General features: G+C 38.4%; 2 protein-coding genes across 11 annotated transcripts in view; both read right to left on the bottom strand.

Moving 5' to 3' along the window:
- Window positions 1–11012, bottom strand: part of KIF14 (kinesin family member 14) — a 36002-nt gene extending 24990 nt beyond the window's left edge. The window contains exons 1-8 of one of the 4 annotated variants that reach the window (XM_075508181.1): window positions 10840–11012; window positions 7780–8964; window positions 7131–7385; window positions 5557–5644; window positions 3374–3472; window positions 1780–1832; window positions 1402–1432; window positions 938–1045 (exon numbers count right to left, since the gene is read on the bottom strand). In XM_075508181.1, coding sequence (XP_075364296.1) covers window positions 938–1045; window positions 1402–1432; window positions 1780–1832; window positions 3374–3472; window positions 5557–5644; window positions 7131–7385; window positions 7780–8876 — 1731 coding nt within the window. In that variant the 5' untranslated portion in view covers window positions 8877–8964; window positions 10840–11012. Of the gene's footprint in view, window positions 1–937; window positions 1046–1401; window positions 1433–1779; window positions 1833–3373; window positions 3473–4861; window positions 4881–5556; window positions 5645–7130; window positions 7386–7779; window positions 8965–10514 lie in introns of those variants that run through there. The other 3 variants (XM_075508179.1, XM_075508182.1, XM_075508183.1) reach the window with 3 other exon arrangements.
- A 1686-nt stretch (window positions 11013–12698) lies between these two features.
- DDX59 (DEAD-box helicase 59) overlaps window positions 12699–24081 on the bottom strand; it is a 32777-nt gene continuing 21394 nt past the window's right edge. For 2 of the 7 annotated variants that reach the window (XM_075508187.1, XM_075508190.1), the window contains exons 2-8: window positions 20379–21208; window positions 17919–18086; window positions 17263–17352; window positions 16610–16861; window positions 15578–15730; window positions 14961–15089; window positions 12699–13209 (exon numbers count right to left, since the gene is read on the bottom strand). In XM_075508187.1, coding sequence (XP_075364302.1) covers window positions 12946–13209; window positions 14961–15089; window positions 15578–15730; window positions 16610–16861; window positions 17263–17352; window positions 17919–18086; window positions 20379–21197 — 1875 coding nt within the window. In that variant the 5' untranslated portion in view covers window positions 21198–21208 and the 3' untranslated portion in view covers window positions 12699–12945. The other 5 variants (XM_075508186.1, XM_075508184.1, XM_075508188.1 and 2 more) reach the window with 5 other exon arrangements.

The following is a 24081-nucleotide window of genomic DNA, read 5'->3' on the forward strand; positions in this document are numbered from 1 at the left end:
TAGTATCAATTGCTTGTGGTCGAATAACTGTGCAAGCATAAACTGCACGAACAACAGGTTAGCAAACTATGGGTTTGGGTCTGAAGTTTGACTACTGTGGCTATCCAAAACCCACGGAAATCAGACTTAGACCAATGAAGATCAGCTAAGTAGTCAGTGGAAAATTCTCAGGACTAGTTCTGATAGAGAAAAGAAATAATCTAGTGGTGAGAATGGTGAAGGGGAGAAGGAAGAAGATTAGGAAACTGGGCCGAAAAATTAAACCAACCAAGAACAACAAAAAACCCAAACCAACAAGTTATTTGGTGAATGGAGAAAATTGACAGACTGTAGACTTCTGAGGAGCTCTACCTATTTCACTTCTGTTTTCAGGCTCATCTCACTAAGTCAGGTTTTCTCTTACACATCTGTATATCAGGTGAGGAGTTGTAGTCCCTATATCCTGGAGACACATGGGTGAGAGAGGTATCCTGAAGCAAGGAAACATTTACTCAGTGAACTGCGTTGAAACTGAGCAGAAACTGCATCTCCTACCATTGTCCCAGCTCATCACCTGCAGGAACTCAGCACAGCTATCCACCTTGCATAGCCTAACCTTCTTAGAAGCTAAGATGTGTTGGCAGCAGCGTGAAATTAGGTCTGGCCTCAATTTGGATTCCAATTACATCTCAAAACTCACACTCAGAAGCTTGGAACTACTCCTAGTTCTGCCAGTCTAGACATATTTATATTGCTGCTATAAATACATGTAGCACAAAGACATCAGAATCTACTCAAAGCATGTAAAATAAAATAAGTTTTGCTGTGTAGAAAGCCACGTGCAGAAAGCCACGTGCTTTACTCATCTTCAAGAATATTCTGACAACTATTTTCCAGGCAGCACACAAAACAACATTTTACTGCCTGATTTGAATGGATATAAAACACTTAGCAATACCTTGGTTTGCGTCATGACAAGGGTGAAGACAGAATGAGATCTAGAGCTCTTGTCATTCATTACTGTAGCAGCTGTTGCTCTCTGCTTATTTCCTAGTTCAAGCCAACTCTGTAAGAAATAAAAGTCAGGATGTGAAAACAAAACCTACTTTGGGTAGTTAACTGAAGATTAAAATGTTTGCAAATAAAGTTATTAACACAAATGATGACTCTATAAGGGAGAAATTAAAACTTAAGATTAAGAGATAACCATGTGAAGAGAGTGACACTTGCCTGTATGCATCTACTTAGCTCCATTATATAGGACTAGTCTTCATTATCCTTTTACAAAATAAGCTGAAATATCAGACTACCAGGCAGTCTGTAAAGCATTTTCTTCCCATCCATGGAATTTAGTTTTCAGCAGTGAAGGAAGGAGCAAGTAGAAATATTTGTATTCCCTTTTGGTAACCAAATAACTCTTACCTGGATATCAGCGTAAGAACTGACAACATTCCTAAGGTGGGGGAAAAAGAAAAGTTTGGGTTCAGACTGTTTTCTTTCTACAGTTTTCCCTGCTGCCTGAGTTCTGAAACACTTCCCCAGTTACAGACAAAATACAAATATACCAAGAAAGCTCCAGTTGTCTTGAGACTTCCACACACTTATTTCACTAAAGCAATACACTAAAGGAAATACATCAAGCCTAGCTAGACATGGACACACATTTTTGTAAAACTATGTGATACTAAGATCTTGCCTAATTTACTGGTGACTACACATGCTTTCACAGAGCCTCAAGATTAGCACACTCTTTCAGGATTACACCATATATCTATTAAAATGAGAACAGTTAAGACTTACACTGTCAGGCCTTCCACATATGGTCCTAACACTGGATGTTCTCTTACACGAAGCTGGTGAGAATTATTGTAAAAGAAAAATTATTAGGAGTGCATTAGTTAGACCTAGTACTCAGGAATATCTTAAAACTAAGAGAAAGTCTATCTACGTCCCTAGTATGATGTTCATCATCAACAAAACTTAGCATGAATCATCTAGAAGAGTATTTTCAGGAAAATACCTGCAACTGAATTTTTCCAGCTGCCTGAGAAATGGCAGCAGACTGCACCAGACTGCTCACAGACCTAACTGCAAGAACATGTATCTTATAAGATATTTACATAAGAAAAAAAAATTTCTGCAATATATATCTATTATGTTTCCAAGTTAAGTAGCTTCGCTCAAAATCACTAACAAAACTCAGATGAAAGCACTCCTACTATAAACAAGACAGTACAGTCTTTACTTCTATATAACTAGTCCACATAAGTCCCAGCTTTAGGATAAAGGACTTATTTCAACAGCAAGTTGAATGTAGTATATCATCATAAACTAATACTCATAGCTTACACACAAGTGGCCAGTATAGTGTTCAATATGTCAAAGTACAGAAAGTACTTTTTTAATAAATCAAACGTGATAAATTCCTTCCCTACATCCCCTACTTAACACAAATTGCTTTATTTTATGGTTTTACATATTCTAACACACAAGCATTAAAAAATAGCTTTTAAAACTAGTTTAAGCATTTAAAACTAGTTTAACTAGTGATCCTTAACTAGTTAATCAGGTCACTGATTCTCCCTCTGTGCCATGACAGCCCCATGGCTCTAAGCAGTAAATTATCCAGAAATTATCCAGGGCAAAGAATCTGAAAGTTATCCTTGGTGCTAAGCTCTTATATGATAGTAGTTTTCTGTAGCTGGGCAATGTAAATACACAGAGGAAACAGTGGGAAAATATTCTCCCTTTGCAAATATTAACATTTTTTCATTAATATACTATGGACCAATTAGATACGTAGAGTCAGTGACAAACAGGCATCCCAGTAGATAAACAACACACAGACATTTTCAGAAAGTGAATAGACATTTCAGTAGCGCTGAGAACTGTGGAGACTGATAGACCAAATACAATTAGGCAAATACTTCTTTATTTTTTTCCCCCAAACACCATTGGAAGCCTCCTGACATTGTCATCCTTCTGTTTTAGAACTCCATCTAAATTATAAGATTATATATTGCACAGAAGACTCTTAATATAATCTGAAGATTTAGATAAATAATAGTCTAAGCAACTTTTTATAAAGGCTGGTAAGATCATCATTTTGCTGATAAGGAGAGATGTTAACAACAATTTTGAGTGATTCTACTGCATCGTTCTGCTTCTCTTTCAGCAAGATTTTTTTTTTTGCTTAGCATTTCCGAAGAGCCAAGCATTTTGCTTGAAGTCATATAGCGAGATTTTTTTTTTTACTTGAATCCTGTTATTCACAACAATATAAAGGTATTTAGATAACAAAACAATTATCACTTGTCATTTGTGCACTTTTGTTTACAGAATAGATGCCACTACTTTGACATTATGCATATACTTGTTTCTGTGAGTAACTTACTGGTTGTTTCTTCTGTCCGCTTTCAGCTTTAAAGACAAGCAAATCATGAATTTTCTCATTGTATACTTCAAAAAAACTCATTTCAAGATGATACAAAATCTAGTAAAATTAATAATAATAGAGTTATTAATATATTCCACAAAACATTTTCATTATCCTTTGTTTCAAAAATTAACCTAGATTACTATATCCTGCTATTCAATGTTACAAGCATTTCTCTGAAGGGACTTTCCAAGAGAAATGATATCCTAAACCAGGGATCTGCTGTTACCAAGAATATAATTTACTGGAATTCCATCCACAGCCATTCCCAGATGATAGCTATCAAGCTTAAAAAAATGTATATACATCAACCTCAGAAGTTTCAGCGTTGGGTTTGTAGTACATGAAAACATAGTTTTGTTTGCACTTGCGCAATCCCTAAACTCATTCCCTTAGGGATTGCGCTTCTACAGCATGATACATGCAGAGAAGGCATGGACTGATGTTGTAAACAACCTGACATGGAACAAAATGACCTAATTCAAAGATAAGCCTTGATTCTACCTACAGCAATTTTAAAAAGTACTGAACAACAAACTTTTCATGAAAACACATCTTCTTCCTCTGAAGACATACAGGTCTTTTTTTTTTTTTTTTTTTTTAATAAAGTGGAATTTCCTTTAAGAGCAAAGGAACAACAAACATACCTAGCAGCTCTGCGTTTTTTAGAAGTTATATTCTCTAGCCAAACTCAGTAATACCTTCTTAGATTTCTCAGTGTCTATCAAATCTACTGTAGGATCAGAAAATTACATGTTCACTGGTATAAGGATTCAAAGTCAAGAATCCAAGCATAAAGCAATAAGGAAATTTGGAATAGTTAAAAATAGAAAAGTTTGCCTGCATAAGCTTAACTGAATGTTAAGGTCTACTGACCTGTGAGTCAGTCCTTACAGACATGGACAAACATACAGAGAAAAAGAATACAAAGAATGGCCTTTGTCACCACCATGTTTTGCATCAGATATTCCTTATCCAAGAAAGAGTGTAAATATTAGTTTCTAATCCCTTTCACAAATTTAAAAGACATTCAGAGCTTCTAACCACAAATTATGATTTGTGTTATTACTACAGAAAGCTTTAGGGGCACAATTCAAATCACAGGTGCTGTACTGTAGTCAAGCTGGTTCCTCAAAAGTGATTCTGTACCAGAAATTCAGTCTTAGAAAAGCCTTAACAACAGTCAGACAGAAAAATAAATATACCTGAAGAATTCCCACAAATAAATCCCCTGCATACGTGCATTCTCAGTTTGGATCTTTTCTTCTTAAGACATGAAATGAGTAGTTTAAAATTTTTTTAAGAGTTTAAGTTAATTGTGTCTCCAGTTATGATTCTCTAAATTTACCATTACTACACCAATTAATTGGGGCAGAAACAGAATGTAACCCTTCATTAAAACACTCTGGAAAGGACTACTACTTTGTTGTTTTTAAATCCACATACCATAGCCATAGGACAGGAATTCAAATCAAAATACATTGTGGTCAGATGTAACATTCCCACCCTCTCTCAGAAGGCCACTCTTTCTTATAGAGTTATGTACAAATAAAGATCTATTCTCAAAACAGAGAAGAAAACAAAACATTATTTGCAATGAAAATTTTAAATTCTTAAAAAAAAATATCCCAGGTGGGACTACTTTATTTTTTTTTATTTCAGCAAGAATACTGAGCTAGAATACTAGAATTAGAATACTATTAAAGTGTATTTCACTTTGATATGTGACAATGTTTAAAGATAAATTCATATTTTTTGAGTTCTATTTTATAAGCCTCCACTGAAAGTATGGAAGCCACTAGGATTTCTTTTTACCTTTCCTTACATAAATCTTATCTTGTAAGACATGCTGTACAGAGGAAAGAATCCTAGTCTAGTGACACATCAAAAACATCATGCCCATATTTCTTTTTACATTATTGTCATTAAGGAAGCAAAACAATGTTGATTTTTACTATTTAGGGAACCCTGTTAATCAGAGCTACTAGCAGAAATAAGATTTGAATCAGCAAAAGAATACAGACATTAATAAATGGATCAGCACTAAGGTATAAAATGAAAGAACAAAACAGGTATCAAAATACTGAAACGCATCAGTTTCCTCATACTTCAATGTAAGGTCAATAGCATAAGCATACTACCTGTTGCTTGTCCATTTGCGCTATTTGAGTGAAAAGATCTTCACAAAGCCTTGGAATTATTCCTCGGTCTTCATCAAATCCCATCATCCTGTAGTTACAGAAAAACCTGCTAGTTCAGTTTTGTAAGCCTCTATAGCTAGTTTTAACATTAATTGTATAGCTCTAAAGTTGAAATGCCATATGCTTCTAAGTTATAGAAGTAATAAGCAACAGAAATAAACCTGATCTAAATTGGTGCTTGTTTGAGCAGGGAGTTGGACAAGATGATGTCCAGAGGTCTTTTCTAATTCATCCATTGAGAAATGGGTTGAATACCTAAGTCTAACGAAAACCCTACAGCAACTGAAGAGTAAGTTGTACTATAAACAGTAAACCTATAGATGTTTGATACCCTAACATGCATGTGTTTTATATTCTCTGCACCCTGCCATTGCAGTAACCTAAACCCCTCTCCACCTCCGGCATAGTTTTTTCCTGTCTAGTTCTGCCACTGCAGAACACCAGTGTACTGGACTAATTCAGGTACAGTATAGACACGCACACAGCTGCACAACATAGTTGTCAGCAGAATTTTGTTGTGTAGACCTGACCTGAGGAGATAGTTATTACTGATATTAATTTCAGCATTGCTGAAAATACAAAGGGGTGAAAGTAAGCAATTGTCTACCTGAACGTGGAGAAAAAGAAAAAAAAATACAACAAACCTACAAATAAGATAGCAATTGCAATATTGAGCATATCTTTCTTTTAGGCCAAGGTAAATAAACATTACAAGTAAAAGTAGAGTTCCCACTTAAAAAGAAAATCATACCTCTGTATAAGTTCTGTATCTATGATAAATTGAATAAAACCATAAAATTGTGATAAACTGAATAGAAACATTTCTGATCCTCAACTACCTAATTAAAAGTCTATAGTACTTCATGGGAATTATAAAGCTCATAGAACTGATTTTAGTAGATGCATGGTTGGAAACAAAACAGTTCACTAGGCATTCTATTGAAAAATATACACAAAGTATATAAAATTGGCTATAAATCCTCAAAACATTATTTGTCTGGGATTATTTTGGGTAAAGATTAGATTTCAAATAAGCAGTGCCACAAACGTCTGGATTTTTTAATTTATTTATTATAAGTTCTGAAACACTCAGGACCATAATTAGAAAGGTCTCTTAAAGGTCTTTTCCAAAAAACATAATATACTTTAGAACACGTCACTTCACGCACAAAATAAGAAACAGTGGTGAACAGCAGCACTGGGAGAGTCCAAGAAGCTCTCAGCATTAATAAAGATTTTTCTTCACCAAAATCTCTGGAAAGAGCTTTTATTTTCTTCACTAAACATAGAAAGAGGTCAGTGTCAGATACATAAAAATATTCTACAGCTAACTTTGTCTCAATTATTATAAATATTGTTTTAATTATATTTGTTTGATTTGTTTTAAAATATGCAAAAACATTTAAACACCATTCAATACCTATGAAATCTATTCCATATAATCTCTTTTCATGACTTTACATTGCATAGCAATTGGCTCCTACAGAATTTAACCATTATTATTAGGAACTTACGTGTATGATTTTCCAGAACCAGTCTGCCCATAAGCAAAAAGACAAGTGTTATATCCCTCAAAAGCTCTTTCTAGGAGTGGCACTGCCAAAGTTTTATAAATCATTGCTTGGCTTGCAAAATTAGGATGACACTTATCAAAAGACCAGAAAGAGAAGTCATAACTGAAGCTGTAAACTTGGTTTGTGGCTGGATTTCGTACAGCTGTCTCTGAACCACTCATGGAGATTACAGGGAGTGAGTTTTCATTTTTCTCTCTGAATGGAAAGGGGAAAAAAATTAAAAAATTAAAAAAATAAAAAGCATAAGCTACATGCTTTAAGTTAGTCATTTCAATCAACTGCCTTACGGAAAATAAAAAGTTCGGTAGTCATTGTTAAAAAACACATTCGATGAACATACAAAGTATTCAAGCTCAAAATACTTCAGCTAATGAATATGTAAAAAATAGCCCCAACCACCTATAAAGTGAATTCAACCTCTTAATAAAATCTTTATCATCTTGATGTTGCATGAAATATTGGCTAATTTCAAAGTATGTATCATATCCTTATTGAGTCAATGATTAAACAATTCAAAAAATAAAAAGCAGGAATCAACATACACTATAAAAGTTACTATTAGCATCAGAAATAAGCCCAGGATACAAACCTGTTACTGAAAGGCCGTACACGCACAGCTACAATCACTTTGCTGTTTTCCACTTTGAAAACATCTTTCTCAGTCCTACTGCTCTCAGCTAGAGTTTCTGTGTTCTCTTTTGTTTTTGAACTTCTACTCACAGAAGGAGAGCTGTAGACACTAGTTTTCTTTTTGGCTAGAACGTGAAGATGAGGTGTTCGTTTATTTGAAGTGGACAGAAATGGTTGATCCTGAGAAGTGCTGTTCTTTGGTGTAAGCTTAAACCCTTCTGTTGAACCTTTTGTTGGTGTCCTTGGTCTTTCCAAACTGTTATGTTTTATAATCAAGTGTTGCAACCTTTGCTTTCCAGCTACTTTATTTATATCATCTTTTTCATTCAGTTGTTCTCCTGATATCCTACTAATATATTTTGAGGTAACTAATTGTTCTGATTTAGGAACTTCATTTTGTAATTTTGTGTCAGCAGCACTTGTCCTATATTTTAAATGCATGCAGCTATCATTTTCACACAGATCATCAACAAAGCCAAAGGAATCCTTGCTGTTCAGGTTACACTGCAAATTCGTATGTGACTGACCCGCAGCTAACTTAAAGCTTGATTTAACATCGTGGGTATCATTATTATTAATACTTGGTGGAAGTGCAATCTGGTAATTTCTTTGTGCAGCAGAGTCATTATTTTCTATTCCAGGCACAGTATTCTCATTAATTTTACTCTTCTCTATGGAGCCAGTCCTCACACGCCTCTGCAGAGTAAGTTTTTTCTCTGTTTGTGTATTTTCCATGCCCTGTGTTGTATGTTCACTACAGGACACTGATTTTTTGCTTGCTCCAGTTCTCCTCTGGAGTGTTAATCTGCCTTCAGGTTTAAATGTAGTTGATGTGTCAGTCACTTTTTTACAGGCTGAAATCACATAAGTCCTGTTTACTTCCTCAGTCTTATTCTGAGAACATGAAAGTAGACTGTCCTTTTCTTCTCCTGACACCTGCGATTTCAGTTGCTGCCCAGACATTTTGCTGCTGATATTCTGTGAAGAAGTCTTCTGCAAAGTGGTAGTATATTGTGCCTCAGAGGGACTTCTTGCAGGAACTGTGTAAATAGGCATTTTGTCTTCCAGCAAGTTAACATTAGGTTTTTAATAAGTACAACACCTTTACTAAAAGATTATTTCTAGTTGCTTCTTCTTATGGAATCTGGGGAGACAAAGCAAAAATTTTTTATGATGGTCATTTCCAGTGCAAGTTATGTTTCAGTGCATGGGTAGCTCTTTGCATACACTGGTAAATACGTGTCCCCAAACATTAATAACAATTAGTATCCCATCTCACCTCCAGCACTTAAAAAAAAAAAAAGCGCCATTCTTCTATATTTGAATGACTGCTTCCGCCAATAGTAGGCTATTTGATTCCATTTATTGAGTTCTATGATTAGTTTCAGAAAGTAAACCAAACATCATGAAGAAGCACCAGCTGATACGAAGCATGATCTAACTATTTAGCAGCAAAGATCACCAAACATTTCTTCCAAATGATCTACCACAATCCCCAAAGAGAGGGAATTCAAGATCGTGCCTCCATTCACTCACAACTATTTAAGCTTGTAGTGTTTCACAACTAACAGACTCCAACAGAACAACAAAATTATTAACATTGAATAGGAAATCTGTGAACACAGAAAGCAGATTTTTTCCAGGTTTTCGATATATAAACCCCACTCTCAGAATAGGACAGTTAATAAAGATTACTATTACAATACACTTGGACACTATTTTAGTTCACTGTAGTACATATACACCTAGCAAAACAAAAAGATAGCTAGCCTACAGGACAGAAGAAAAACTGTAAAACGTGTTCCACATCGTTTCTACATGTAAATGTTTAGAAAGCTGTACCTACATCCAATCTGTATTGAAAAGTATACTTTCACTGTTGCATATGCATCATAGTTATGGGGTTGTTACAGGTTTGACATCACTACCCACTACAAACTTGCCAGCTGTAATTAGTTTGCTATTAGAAGTCAACAAGAAGTCACCTGCCTTAGGTCATCCAAAAATTGCATACATCATTAACAAAAGAAGCAGATGGTCAGGGAATAAAAAAGCAAGGTGAGAGCAAGTAATGTAGAAGCAACCATTTAACCATTGCTCCAATAGAAGTTCCTTTTAATGCTACACTTTTAAGTTATAGCTTTTGGAGTGCTCTCAGAATTTACACAATTATATCCGCTTCTACATGTGTCATGACTGCACAAAGTTTTCATAGCTCAAAAGTTGCAGGAAAAGTTTCAATAATTGCAAACCAGCATGTATTTATTGCTCAATCCAGTTTGATACAGGAAACTACTTACGTTATGTGAATTGTAAAATATACATTGTGGTTCCATCTAGCAGTCAGTAAATAAAGAAACACAGTTATGAGCCATGAATTTTTTTTGTGCTTTCTGAAAAGTCCATCTTTTCCATTCAGCTTTAAAATAACTACTGTAAGAACAGAAGTTCCCCCCTCCTGTTGCTATAGCTGTGCCTTGCAAATATTCACAAAGCTTTCCTGTAGAAAACTTAAACCTCCCCATTAAAAGCTCCTTCATTCTAAAATAAGGATAAGGTTCAAGACTTGTTAAAAGTACACTTGTTCCTCATTTTTAATTGATTACAAATACTAATTAGAGATGAAACCCGTGTTCAAAGCTGGGTGAAAACGTAGGAAAAATCGGTATCTTTACTACCCTTCAGCAAACCTACCCTCTTCAGGCGAGCCCCCGTAATGCTCTCGACACAGCCACAGATCTGTTTTACGACTGCCCCGCTGAAGGCGCCCCTCAACCCCGCCGGCTCGCCGAGTCCGCCCGCGGCAGCAGGCAGAAGGCGAGGAGAAAGCGGCGGCCGACCGACCGAGCCTGAGGAGACTTTGCGGGGCAACGTCTCCGGAGCCCGCTACCCCGCGCTGCTGACCCAGCTCTGAGGCTCCTGAAACAATGGCCCACCCGTGCCGCGGCCAGCCACAGGCCCACGGGATGCCCCAGGGAGACCCACACCCCGGGATCCGGGAGGGAGCCCCGTCCCTCACCTCAGAGCGGCCCCTCCTCACCCGCCGCCCTCGCTCCGCACCGGACGCGGCTCGCGCCCTCTCCCTGCCCCGTTTGAATGCGCCGGGCCCACGGGGATTGGCTCCTGCGAGGACCTGCGTCAGCAGGGGACGGCCCCGCGCGCCACCGCCTCCGCCGGGGAGCGCGGGGCCACTCTCGCTCCCGGAGCTCCCCGGAGGTTACAGGGCCGCTCCCACCGCCTCGGGGGGAAGGCCGGGCTTCGTGCCCGCTCAGGGCCGCGGCTCCTCGCCAGGCGCACCCCGCGAGCCGGCCGGGCCCCGCGGCGTTCCTATCGGAAGCGTTTGCTTCCTTCCCGGGAAGCCCCGCTGCCGAAAACCTGCGGCTGATGGGCAGGAAGCCCGGCGCGGGCGGTGTGCCCTCAAACGCCACGCAGAGTCCGCTCTGCCCGCCGGCCCCTTAACAGAGGCGGCCTTCCGAACGGAGCCGCTCGGCAGCGTAGGGCACAGGCACCGAGCTGCATTCGGAATGCCGCGCTTACCACCCCGCCCGTCAGAAAAAACGGGATTATTGAAAAGTTTGAGGATTGCAGGATGAGAAAGATTACCGAGTACCACTTCATGAAATCTCCACAGGAAATAAAAATTGGTCTCTTGCTGAAGGATATATGCGTTTTAGAAAAGATTTGGCATTTATAAATACTATATAACTGAGGTAATATGAAAAAGTTTTAAAAATTTCCAGTAGAGGGAGACAAAAGACAAAGCACGGGGGAGTTAAAAATGCGTTCTTCCCCATGTGAGATTATGTTAAAGTACTAGCAACAGTGCATAGAAAATAGTAGAAATCATAATAAATATCATCTTTCAGATTATCAGAATTCATAGTAGGAGTTTGTCATTAATAACTATATAAATCTGTTATTGTTAAAGAACTCCTAGCACCAGTGCCACGCTTATGGCCTCTGTCTTGCAGCAGGTAAGACCTGCTCTTTTTCTTTCTAGTTGGGGGGAAAAAAAAATCATCAGCTACTAAGCTTTTAAAAATTAGTGTGCTACCAAACAAAGTCAGTCTACCATATTGCTGTCCTTTGGCCAAAGAGCAGACATACAATGCACAGGGCTAACATCTAACTACCTGGGACATCTCAGTCTGCCAAAAAGGGCTGATACATCACAGCAGCATGAAAGGTCTGATGAAACTAATTTCTCAAGCCTCAGTCTAAAAGAAAAAAAAAAGGGGGGGGGGGGGGAGTTTTGATTATGAACTCTCTCAGACTTTGGATGGTAAGTTGTACAACACTATCTTTACATGGTTTTGGTCTCATTTCCTGAAAAAAAATGAAACAGCATCTGGTGTCAGAGAATGGCAACAGTTATGCTTAAATGAGTAGTAAATAAGTAAATATGATCAGTTATACATTAACTACAATGTTTCATTGAATAAGAACACAAATTTCTTATTTAACTTACATGGTTTATCCTATTTCTCTACAATGAGGTTATACTAACAACCAAGTATTTCTGCTATTGCAAAGTGCTTGAGTAGGAGTTTTAACTGGTCCACAAGCAATAAAGGAGAAACTAAACTTTCAGTACTGTTTACAAACAAAACTTGCATATATGTTCACAAGAAGCCCCCAGAGAGCATACTGAGGATTCAGAGAAATGGTCCTAGTGGAAGCTTTTATGTAAACTAACAGGAAGAGATTGAGGCTTGTTTTCAGAGACCTGTCACAATTTTTTTTTTTTTTTTGGGGGGGGGCATGTCCTTTGCAAAGATCTTACCTCAATATGACATAAAAATTACCAGAAGAGTGTGTTTCACAAGAAGTCTGAAATGATTATTCAGAAATATTAAAAAAAAATACAGTACCTTCTCAGTTTATGTTGCAAGGCCAGAGACTACTGGTTTTGAAAAAGGGTTACACAGACTATTTTTACTAGGCACTGCTGTAATTCAAACCCACAGTAGTCTGTATTTCAAAATGAAGATTAGATAAAAATGAGGCTCCCTAAAAAACTGAATATATAAACTTCTTTAAAAAAGGCAATATACAAGGCATCATAATTCCATGCTTTTTTTAATCACACTTTCATTATAATTACATAACTATAAATATATCTTTATTACCTCTGAGAATTATTTTTGTCGTGTTTTCTAATAATGTCCATAATATTATCTCCTGTTACAAGACTGTTCTGTAATTGTTTAAGTCTCTGTTGTTCCCTTCTCTTTTGGTCATGAAGATATGGGGAATTAAGCAGCTGTGGGGGAAGAATGGTGCCTGTTGGTTTTACTCTCTTCACAACATCCCAAAAGAGCTTCTTGCTGTTGTTATTGATAAAAGTAATTGCAGTTCCACTGTGACCCAACCTCCCTGCTCTTCCAACCTGAAAAGGCAAAAACTCATTTTAAGTTATCAATATTAAATGGAAGTCCTTCATATATCCTTAAAGTTTATTTTCTATTATAAAACAGCAACTAACCTAAGTGACAAGGCCAAATCTCTTTATCTCATCCTCTAAGCACAAAGTTTTAATAAACTTCCTGAGTTCAGGATATGCAGATCTGAAGCTGTAGCTTAAATGCATCTAAAATTACCATTTGCTTACAGGACATACCAGAAGTCCAATACTGATGCTGAGATATATGATATAGCCTACGGGCAAAGGCTTACAGTAAATCTGGTCCAAACAAAATGTTTTAAAAAATGTTTATCATCGCAATGCCACATACATGTATCTTGTATCAAGCACGATATGTACAAGCATGACCATAAAAAAGCCCTTTACTTCCAATGTCCTCGTAACTTAAAATTATTTCTCAAAATTATCCAAAATGCTTGAACAAATTAGAAAAGAATCTACAAAGACTCTCTATTTAGGAAGAGACAGTATGTTAATAGTGGTATAGTTTTGATGCTAGGAAAGACCATTTTTATTTATTTACTACTTGCTTGAAACTTTAGCAGAAAGATAATTAAAAACCAGAAAGGTCTACTGCAGTTAGTAACACACAATACTTCAGGAGTTCATGAGACTGGATACTTCCAGAGGTCCTTCCCACCTATTCAGAACAGGGCTAACTTCAAAGTTAGATCAATTTGCTCAGGGCCTTGTCCTACAGAGTTTCGAGTGTCTCCAGGCACAAAGGTCCCACAACCAGGCCTGTTCCAGTGCCTGACTACTCTCGCTGTGAAAAACATTCTTCCCTGTTATCAGGCCAGAATTCCCCTTGCAGCAAGTTGTGACCATTGATTCTTGTCCTCTCACTGTGCATCTCCAAGAAGAGTCTGACTCTGTCTCCTCTGTAGCTGCCCATTACCAAACAGAAGACAGCAATCAAATCTCTACTTCAGCCCAAACAAGCCCAGTTTCCTCTGCCTGTCTTCACGTGTCACAGGTGCCAGGCCGCTGGCTTTGTCTGGACTCTCTCCAGTTTGTTGGCTTTTCTTGTAGTGATGGTCTCAAAACTGGACACAGGAGTGTCCAGTGTCTTGTACCGTGGCTGTGGCTTCATAAGTCCAGTACTGTGGCTTCGTAAGTGCCAAAAAGAGGGTAATTATTAGTTCTCTTAATCTGCTAGCCAAACTGGGGTTGGGGTGTGTGTACATATACATAAATAGAGACACAGACGCACAACCCACACACCATCTTTTTTAAAGCAAGAAATCCTCAGAAAAAAAAATCAGAGGAGATACTGGAGTAGAAAGAGGAAATGAAAATAAAGTTCACAACTGGTTTCCTGATTGTATTACATGCATATCCCACACTGCAGAAAGACTGGTATTTGGCCTTTCTTCACACAGATAGTAAAAACATGGTAAGCTTTGCTTTCTATAGACACAAAAAGATACAAAAGACTACGAAACAGGAAGAATAATACTGCAAACATAACTGATATAAGAACACTGTTCTAGGTTTTAGTAACTTACACAGGAGATACAAGAACAGGGTTCTAGATTCTGGTAATTTACATAAGAGACTTACAGAAGAGATATTCAGCACCTTTGTTTCCTATAAAAACAATATTCTGAAGAGGAAAATAATCTTTATGTTTACATTTAAATTTAAATTTCCATAGGTGGATGTCATATTTCAGTATACTTTTCAAATAATGCTTTAGCAATTTATTTATTTACCTGATGTACATATTCATCCATACTTGAAGGCATATCAAAATTTACTACCAGTTTGACATTGACAAGGTCAAGCCCTCGTCCAAGGACTCCAGTACTTACTATAACTTCATACTTCTCTTGAAGTAATCCCTGGCAAGGGAGGAATAAACAGAAATTAATTCTTTTTTCCTTATTCATATTTTGAACCTCACCAGGCATAGGCTAGGGTTAGTTATACAGTACAAGAACACACCCCAGTGGGATTATTCTATTGCAGAAGAGAGAATGGTCCCTCTATATTCTTGATTTAAATAGGAATATAATTCACAGAGGTAATTAAAGAGAGATCAAACCCAAAATTTTCATTAAAAAATAATCAATTAGAGTTAAATGCATATTTAAATTCCCATTTCAAAGCAAATAACCTACGAAATAGTCTCCAGTATTTATCTGCATTTAAAATGGCATTACTGTCTACAGTTTTGCTTGGTCCCATCTGTCTCTCCCCTCCCTCAGCAATACTCCAGGTTTTACTGCAGAAAAGCCGTAAATTATTACTTAACTCATTCAAATTAGCCACCTTTAAATAAAACTGGCCATTTTAAACCAAAACCCCCAAAAATTTAGGAGGCACAAACCTGTAATATGTCTGTTCTTTCCACCTGAGACTTTTCAGAATGCATCGCTGTACATTGCAATCCTGTAATCTTATGAACAGCATCACTCAACAGATCTGCTCCTAGCTTACAGTCCACAAATACCAACACTGGAGGCTTGAAGAGTTTCTTATCCTGTAAAATTAAACAGTTCATGTAAGAGGGTATTACAACAGTTTGCTGCTCATCATCAGCAACTTGGATTCAATTTCTTCTGCTCATTATTTCTAATATTAACAACACTTTCAGATGAATAAATGTTCTTAGACTCCAGATAAGAAGGAACACTATGCCAGCCATGAAACTATACCAATCTGTACACATCATAAATATACAATGATTTGTAAACTCAGAACCCAAGTTTATATCAATACATGCATTTTTTAGAAGTCAGAAGCTTTCTTTTACATTTCTTTACATATTACGTAATAATTCTGAATTTCTTTAAGTTCTGAGGTTCGGTTAAAGATTCTTATTTGCTTTTTGGATAACCTCAGCCAAGACTAAAAAATTCCCCCCCAGAGTACTCATAAAAGCTATGTATTATTATTCGTATAAAGAAAATTCAAGAAAGAACTAAATTAGCTTTCTCACTGGTTTCTTTAATGACTTTTAAAATGACAAACCACTCCCAGGCCATAAAGCAGCTATGACAGTTTAAGAAAGTCCTGTTCCTGTACCACTCACAGATAACCAGTTTAAATCTTTGGGATGCCATACTGCAAATCACAAAAAAATTATCAAAATTATAATTTTTAACTTGGATCCCAGCACAGGAATCGTTTGCTGCTGCACAGAAGGAGGGGTGAGCGACGGGGGTGGAGCAATCCCTGAAATTGCCATTAAAGCTCCTACACTGCAGAACTACTGAACTAGTTAGTGCAGTTATATGCTTAACCTCACTCCACCTCTTCACTACATACGGATTAGAATTAAAGATGAGAACCTGACAGAGATGAGTAAAGACATGAATAATTTGACAAGTTGTTCTTATGAGAAAAACATTGCACTTACATTTAGTATTTCAAACAGCTTTTTCTTTTTAGATGGTTCTTCTACCCACAAGATAATTTGGCGAACATTGGAACATGGCAGATTCTTTTCTCCAATTGTTATTCTTACAAAATTGTGCAGAAGCTGATTTGCTAAGTGTTCAATGCCCAATGGAATCGTGGCTGACACCAGTATGGTTTGATGATCATGAGAAATGTCCTCCAAAATATCCAACACTTGCTGCTGGAAACCCATTTTTAACATGGTATCCACCTAAGTGAAAAATATTAGATTTGTACCAGATTTTTCCATAAACAGCAGAATCCTGAACTTGAACTGACAGAGGAACCATAATGTGTATGATTGGCATGTAATAATCCAAATGCAGGAGTATTTTCAGTCAGAAGAAAAGCTAAGTGAGAAAATTAAAAACAAATGGTTCACACTGGTCTAGCAGTATTACTCTGTCAGGTATCTAAGCCTTTTATAGCCAACAGAACATGCATTGTTCAAACACATTTCCAGTTGTGTTAAAAAATGAATTTTTCTCTTAAGAAATATATTTTATCTTTACAACGAACACTCTGTATGTTTAATCAGCTAGACTAGCCACTCACACTGGCTCTTCAAGGACCTCTGTATAGGCAATACAGCCCTGATAACTAAAAACTTACTTCATCCACCACGACAATTTTTATGCCATGCAGCTGAACAGAACTTTGCTTTAAAATCTCAAGAAGTCTTCCAGGTGTTGCTATTATAACCTAAAAAAAACAAAACAAAACAAAACCGTAGGAGTTAGAAATTCCACGAAAGGACAGATGACTGTCCTAGAAAAACTATAAAGTTACAGCACATAGGTTAGAAGCACACTAATTAGTGAAATTACTTGCATTCAAATAAGTCTTAAAACTTTTATAGATAACTTAATAAATTATGAAGCCTCAAAAGGAAATGGACCTTTTAGAATTCTAATGGAAGTGTCTAAATACAAGCAATGTAATCTGCATGAAAAACAAACTATCTTTGCTGCAAATTACAACTCCTTGTCTAATAAAATGGCATATTTCAGTCTTTGAAAGCAGCAATATCATGCATGAAACTTTTTAAAAACCAAAAAATCTCTTATATGTTTAATCAGAAGTCAAAATGTTAAAAAAAAAATTGTATTACTGTAAAATTTTCAAGAGCTAACAATTATTTTAGTAGTTTAGACTTAGGAAAAACACATCTTTGTGTGTCCATACATGTCAACAGTAACATTTTTCTTTCCTGTGAATGTCATGAAAACATAACTCTCCACAGGATCTTTCCATGCTATAGTCCTTACCTTAACACTTTGCTTGAGACGGTGAAGCTGTGGTGGCAGTGGTAAACCTCCTACTAGGAGAACTGTTCTCATGTTTGGTAAACCAGCCATCAGTTCTTTAGCTTGCCTCTCTATCTGAATTGCTAACTCCCTTGTTGGTGCCAAAATAAGAGCAGATGGAGTTTCTGTCTAGAAAGAGGGGGAGAAATCTGTTGAACATGGAATTGCTTTATTATTTAGATAAAAAGCTTTCAAGATAAAATCCCCCAATACTAAAATATATAGTGCAGCTACTGTGGATACAATTAGACTGCTAATACCCTTTCTATTTGAAGACAGAAAATAGAAAGGGATTATACCTTTAACAATGCAGGCCAAGGAAGTCTATCCCTCAATTACTCAACTTTTGAAAACAAAAAATTAATGCATGTGTAAGTACACTGTTAGAATAGCTTCCTGACAACAAAAAAAGGCCCACAAAGCTAGCAGTCACTTGTAAAGATTGCTTTTTTCTATTTTAGTTATTGCACTGAATCTGTAACAGAAATTCAGAATAAATTCCACATGAACTCAAAATACAGGATGCTAGGTGAATATAGAGATCATAAAAAAAAGTTTTCAGAAATCTTGGTGTTACAGGAACAGACCATTTCCCTTTACTGTCTTGCACACCACTAAGTAAAAACATTAAGTATTAGCCAGACAAGATAAGCAGTGATAGGAACTTTATACAGCAAAAACATACGTCTCTGAAATTTAAAAACAAAATTAATAGCCCCTCTGACCCACTATTAGTCAGCTAGGTAGAGGTGAATCATTGAAGTGGTACAGTCTTAAATTCTTCTTTTGTTCCTTCTATAAGGATCTTCAACCAAATTATTACCTCACTGATACTTCTGCAACCCCCGAAACATGAAATTACAGGGTAGTAATTCCTCTCAGATTAATACAGATTCCTAACTCCAGTTAACATATAAAGTAAGAAGAACATAAGGTAAAACGGGGGGCGGGGGAAGGCAGAATAATGGTCTAGCTCCAAAACGCATTATTTCAGTAATACCGCTCACCTCTTCAGCAAATAAACAAAGCACTCTCATATATTGACACTACAATCACAAATTCACTTAACAGTTTTCTGGATGGTATGTGTTTCTTTCTGGTCTCCAACTGGAATATTTATGAGTGAGCAACAGTAGGAGGTCACTTTCCCACTGCATCAAAGGAACTACGTAGTTAAATACTTGTGAAAAGAAGGGCTTTTTGAGTTGTTTTCAAGTGGGCAACAGTGTTTAACTTAACAACTTACCACCATGAAAAAAAGGTATCTATGTAGATGTGGAGAAGCCAGGAACTGTCAAATATCTCATAAACAGATTACCCTTACGCTCTTAACATCTCATCTCTCTTTTACATTAAAAATGAAAATTATTTTAAACAACAAAATAGAACTCTTTCTTGACATATACATTAACTTGTAAAATACCCTGAAGATGAAGAATGAGAAAGATCATGTAGAGAAATTAAGTATTATTGTTGAGGCTCCAATTTTGTGCATGCTATTATAAGCATACACCTGTCTTGCAGACTTCAATGATAATCAGAGGAGAATATAATACTCCTGTTCTTAAATGATCCTATACAATACTTCCATTCTTAAAACTAATGCTATAGTACTTTAAAGATTAAAAGTTACTTAAATAATCTTTAAATTATTCATTTGAAAAAAAAAATTATACACACACACATTTGTGTGTGTGTATATATATATATCTATAAAGGCATCTAAACAGTCCAAAACGTCACTAGAATCAGGTCCAGAATTTTCAAATATATTCTTATGAATCTCTTTTTGAATAAAACCACTAAAGCAAAAAGCAATACTGAACCACACACTAGGTACAGAACACTATTTGCCATTACTTCTCATCATACATTCAGGTCCTCACGAAGCAAAAGTCTTCTTAATTGCTTTTTCCCATAGTATCAAAGGGGAGACTGTATAACTAGAAGATTTCAGAAATTATATTACCTCAAATTCCTGTATTTATTTCATGGTCAGCTGAACATATTCCAACAGAAATTACTCTGTGAAATTATGCAAATGCCAGAAAATCTCTTTCAGCCATCTGATATATCAAGATACAGGAACAATTTCTTGCAGAGGGCCTGGAATTATTTTCACTTTCTATTTTAAGTAATTTAGGAAGTTTACCACAGAATTTAGTTACCTTTCTTAACAAGGAGAAACTGTATACGAGGTAATATTAATAGAGTTGCTTTATCTCCTGACCAAAGTGAAAAACATTCAGTCGTTGAAAATAATCAGCACATCTCCCCGCAAGAACCAATGCTTCATCAATCAAAAGTAAAATAAATCATTGAATGTCAATAAAAAACACTGCAATTACATTCTTGGTTACGCTGGGAATCCAAGAGACAAAGTTGCAAACCATTTTCTCTAAACACACAAAGTTTCATTACCTCTTTCAAAACCTTCATAATAACAGGGAGTAGGAAGGCTGCTGTTTTTCCGGAGCCTGTGTCTGCACTAGCCACAATATCCCTCCCTAATAGTCCAACAGGAATCATTTGCATTTGGATGGGAGTTGGGACTTCATAGCCAGAATTCTTTAAATTATGGTTTAAAGTTTCAGGAAAACCACAGTGTTCAAACTCTACAATAGGTCTTGGAACTTGCTGGCCCTGGACAGCAATACCTAGCTGCAGTTTAAGGTTCTCAATCTGCTCATCTCGCAAACCTAAAATAAAGGAATGATCTTTGTAGAAATAAGGTGTATTAAGCTGGTGAGTTTCTGCTTGAGATTCTGCTTTTGTGAGTTGATCAGATTTTAGCTTTTTTTCCTTTTCTTGAGATTGTAGAAGGTGTTTGGCTTTGCATTCCAAGCTACAAACATCTTCATCTGTTTTATCGCAGATATACTCTCCATAGCGACCACACACAACACATATAGGTTCTCCAGGTTCTGCCCAACGCTGGGATTTGCTGAAGGATTTTATGGGTTCTTCCGAAGAGCTATCTTCATCAGTATTTTGGTTGTCCTTTCCCAAAGTTGTATTAGCAACACAAAGATCTCCAGTTACAGGTTCTGCACATTCTTGTACAACTTCATTCAAATTGCATCTTGAGGCAGAAGTTTCTGTTCTAACTGACTTACAGTCTTGGAACTCAGTGGTCTCCTCTAGCAAAGATCGTCCAGAAGACAATTTATTTTTCTTAGCTGTAAAAGTTTTGTCGTCATCAGCAGTCCTCTTGACTTTAACAGATCTTGGTAAAAACATGCTTCGGTACACTAGAAGGAAAATTGTTACAGTTGTTAGAAACCACTACCATTGAGAAAGGTACATTTTACTGTTACCACACACACAAAAAAAAAAAGTCTAGGAAATACATTTTCAAACCTAGAAACCAGATTTAAATCCTGAAAAGATCTAGAAACTGCCTTGTTTAAAAGTTATCTTGGTCTTAACAATGTTGATGCAATGTAAAGCAGTACTTTAAAATAACAGTGGAAGCATGGAACAATACAGAGAGATCCATCCACAGTTAGTTTTCAGTATTAGACATTTGCAGTTGAATAAAAACTTTGATTTTCACTATCTGTCAGGAAATTTATCCATTTTGAGAGTCAGTCATATTTAAATCCTTGAAGAGTTTAGTTGTTTCTAAGATGAGATATACAAGCAAAACATGCATATGTCTAAGCTATGAAAAAAACAACCAAACAAAATCATCAGTTTTGAAAAGGATATGAAATTTAGTACAGGACCCACCCAAGACCACTCTTTTTGTTGTCCTTTTCAAAGTCGACCCAAATTTAAAAAGGCTGTAAACTCTGAGATCTGTTTAGAGTCCAGCTCTGTTTGTTCAAGGTGTCAAAGAAAGAGCAAAGACCTACATGATGAATTTGCCAAGTCCATACTGTAATACAAGGAAGCTGAATTAAGTGTCCATAATTAACCGTAACTTTTATATTCTGAAACTTTAGTAGTTGACTTTGAAAGTGATGGATGTTCTTGTACCATACCAATCGTTTGGTATGGTACAATCGGTAAATAATTAGTACACAAAATACCGTAATTTCATCCTGAATTAATCGTACTGTGTGCACCAGTCTCTGTCAACTTCCTTTTGCATCAGCTTTCCAAAAACATACAAAGCTATCTCTGTGTTTACAGACAACTTTTTTTCTGCGTAACTCACAGCAATTCAGAGCGACGAAGCACCGGCAGGAAGCTCACCGGCCAGATGAGCTCTGCTGACCGAAACCCGCAGGTCGGAGAACACGGGCAGGCCCGAGGTGCCTGGAGGGAGGTTGCCCCCCCTCGCTGCTGGATCAGAAGCCAGATCTCACCACTTAATTTTTCGCACCTAATAAGAACTTCCCGCAACAAATCTGTTTACAAACTCTGTAACCTTTCAGGTGAGGGGAGAAAACCGTGCTCACGAAGAGTGCCAGGCTGACGAAAAAGACTATACCCCTAACGAGCTCCTCGGGGGGGCCCTGTCCTGCCGCCAGCAGTAACCCCGCTTGGAAGCCGCCTGCCCGCGGGGCTCCCGGGCAGCACGGCATCCTCTTCCCCCGCCTGCCCCAGCCCTCCTCTCCGGCAGCTGCTAGCTACCCACCCCACAGGACGGCGCGGAGCCGTTTCTGCCCGCCAGCCTCCCCCGCCATCGTGCCCGCACCCCCGCCCCACTGCTGCGAGGCGGAGCTCGGCCCCCACGTCCTCCTCCTCGCCGGCGCAGGAACGCCGCCTCACGTACCGCTACCGACAGGCCGTCGGCCTGGCCGCCGCCTCTCTTCACAAAATGGCGGCGGTCCCACGCAGGCAGCGCCTGGCGAGCGGCCGGCGGAAGCAGGGAGCCGCCGCCGCCGCCGGAGAGCGCTGGGAGAGCAGCCGGGAGGGCGCGCCAGGGGGGACTGAGACAAGGGGTGGGGGCTCCCGGCCGCACGGGAAGGAGCGGCGTGGACGTGCGGCGCGGCGCAGTCGGGCCTCACCGGCGGCCACGCAGGCTGAGCCGAGGGCGGGAGGCGAAACCCTGCGGCCGCCCGCTGCCTTACACGGGGAGAGACGCGGGGCAGGGGCAGGCGGGCTCCCCGTTCCCGGGGGGTGGCCAGGCCCGTGCCGGCCGGGCCTGCGTAGTCGGCCTGGGAGGGGAAAGCCGCATCGCCGGGAGATGTCACCCCTGAGTTCAGTTTCGGTTTGGGGGGATTGAACGCCCAGCTGTTGACCCTCTTTAGGTCTGCAGGGTGGGCTCGCCCAGCATTCCCCTCCCGTGTTTACAGCCTGAGTGGCCAGATGCTACAATCACACAAGTATTTGCACGCAGGAGAAAAACATGTTATTAGTGGACATGATAGAGGCATAAGGTATGCCAGATACATGCCCAGCACGTGTCATGACCCACTTAAAACACTTGGAAAGGCATGATGAGAGAGCTGTTCAAATACTGCAAATTGAGTAAGTTATTTTTATTATTTTCAATAATAAATAAGCATACCTTATTTACTTTACATCACAATGCATGAGAACATTAGAATTTATCACATTTCACTGCAGGGCAGAAGAGACTTTCAGACTTAACTTCAGCCTGTGCTCTGCAAAACAGCCTAGGTATGACCGCTGCACCAGTGCCACTGCCCCAGGCAAACCAAGTTCATGGAAAAGAGTACTAAGGCTTGGATGTGTGTCCACTGAGAAGGCTGATGGTTTTAGCTGCTTGGCCATTGTGAACAGGGTGGTCACTGCTACTCCCTTTCTTTCCAAGGACTCGCATCACCAGAAGGACGTGAGTCAACCTGTCCCAGATACTCCCTTGCAACACCAGGACCCTGAGGTGGTGTCACTGCGTCTACACCATTTGCAGGAGGTCCTGGTTTTGAGCACAAGCAGGAAGACCAGAGTATTCCCAAAGTAAAAGTATACCCTATGGCCATAAATGATTTGGTGCATGGGAAAGATACCTTGCTGGGAGCTATCTGGGTTGATGTACTCCTAGGTACTCCAAATACTGCAAAACAGATTGTGCCTTACCTCCCTCCTCCTCCCAACATTCATCCCATTAGCCTGAAAGCATCCACATTGATGGGGAGTTCCATTTTCTTTCTGGCTCATTACTTTTGTTGGTGACCACCACTACCATTTCCTGCTAAAAGAGAGAACC

Source organism: Mycteria americana, chromosome 7 (genome assembly GCF_035582795.1).
Source record: "Mycteria americana isolate JAX WOST 10 ecotype Jacksonville Zoo and Gardens chromosome 7, USCA_MyAme_1.0, whole genome shotgun sequence".
Lineage (NCBI taxonomy): Eukaryota > Metazoa > Chordata > Aves > Ciconiiformes > Ciconiidae > Mycteria > Mycteria americana.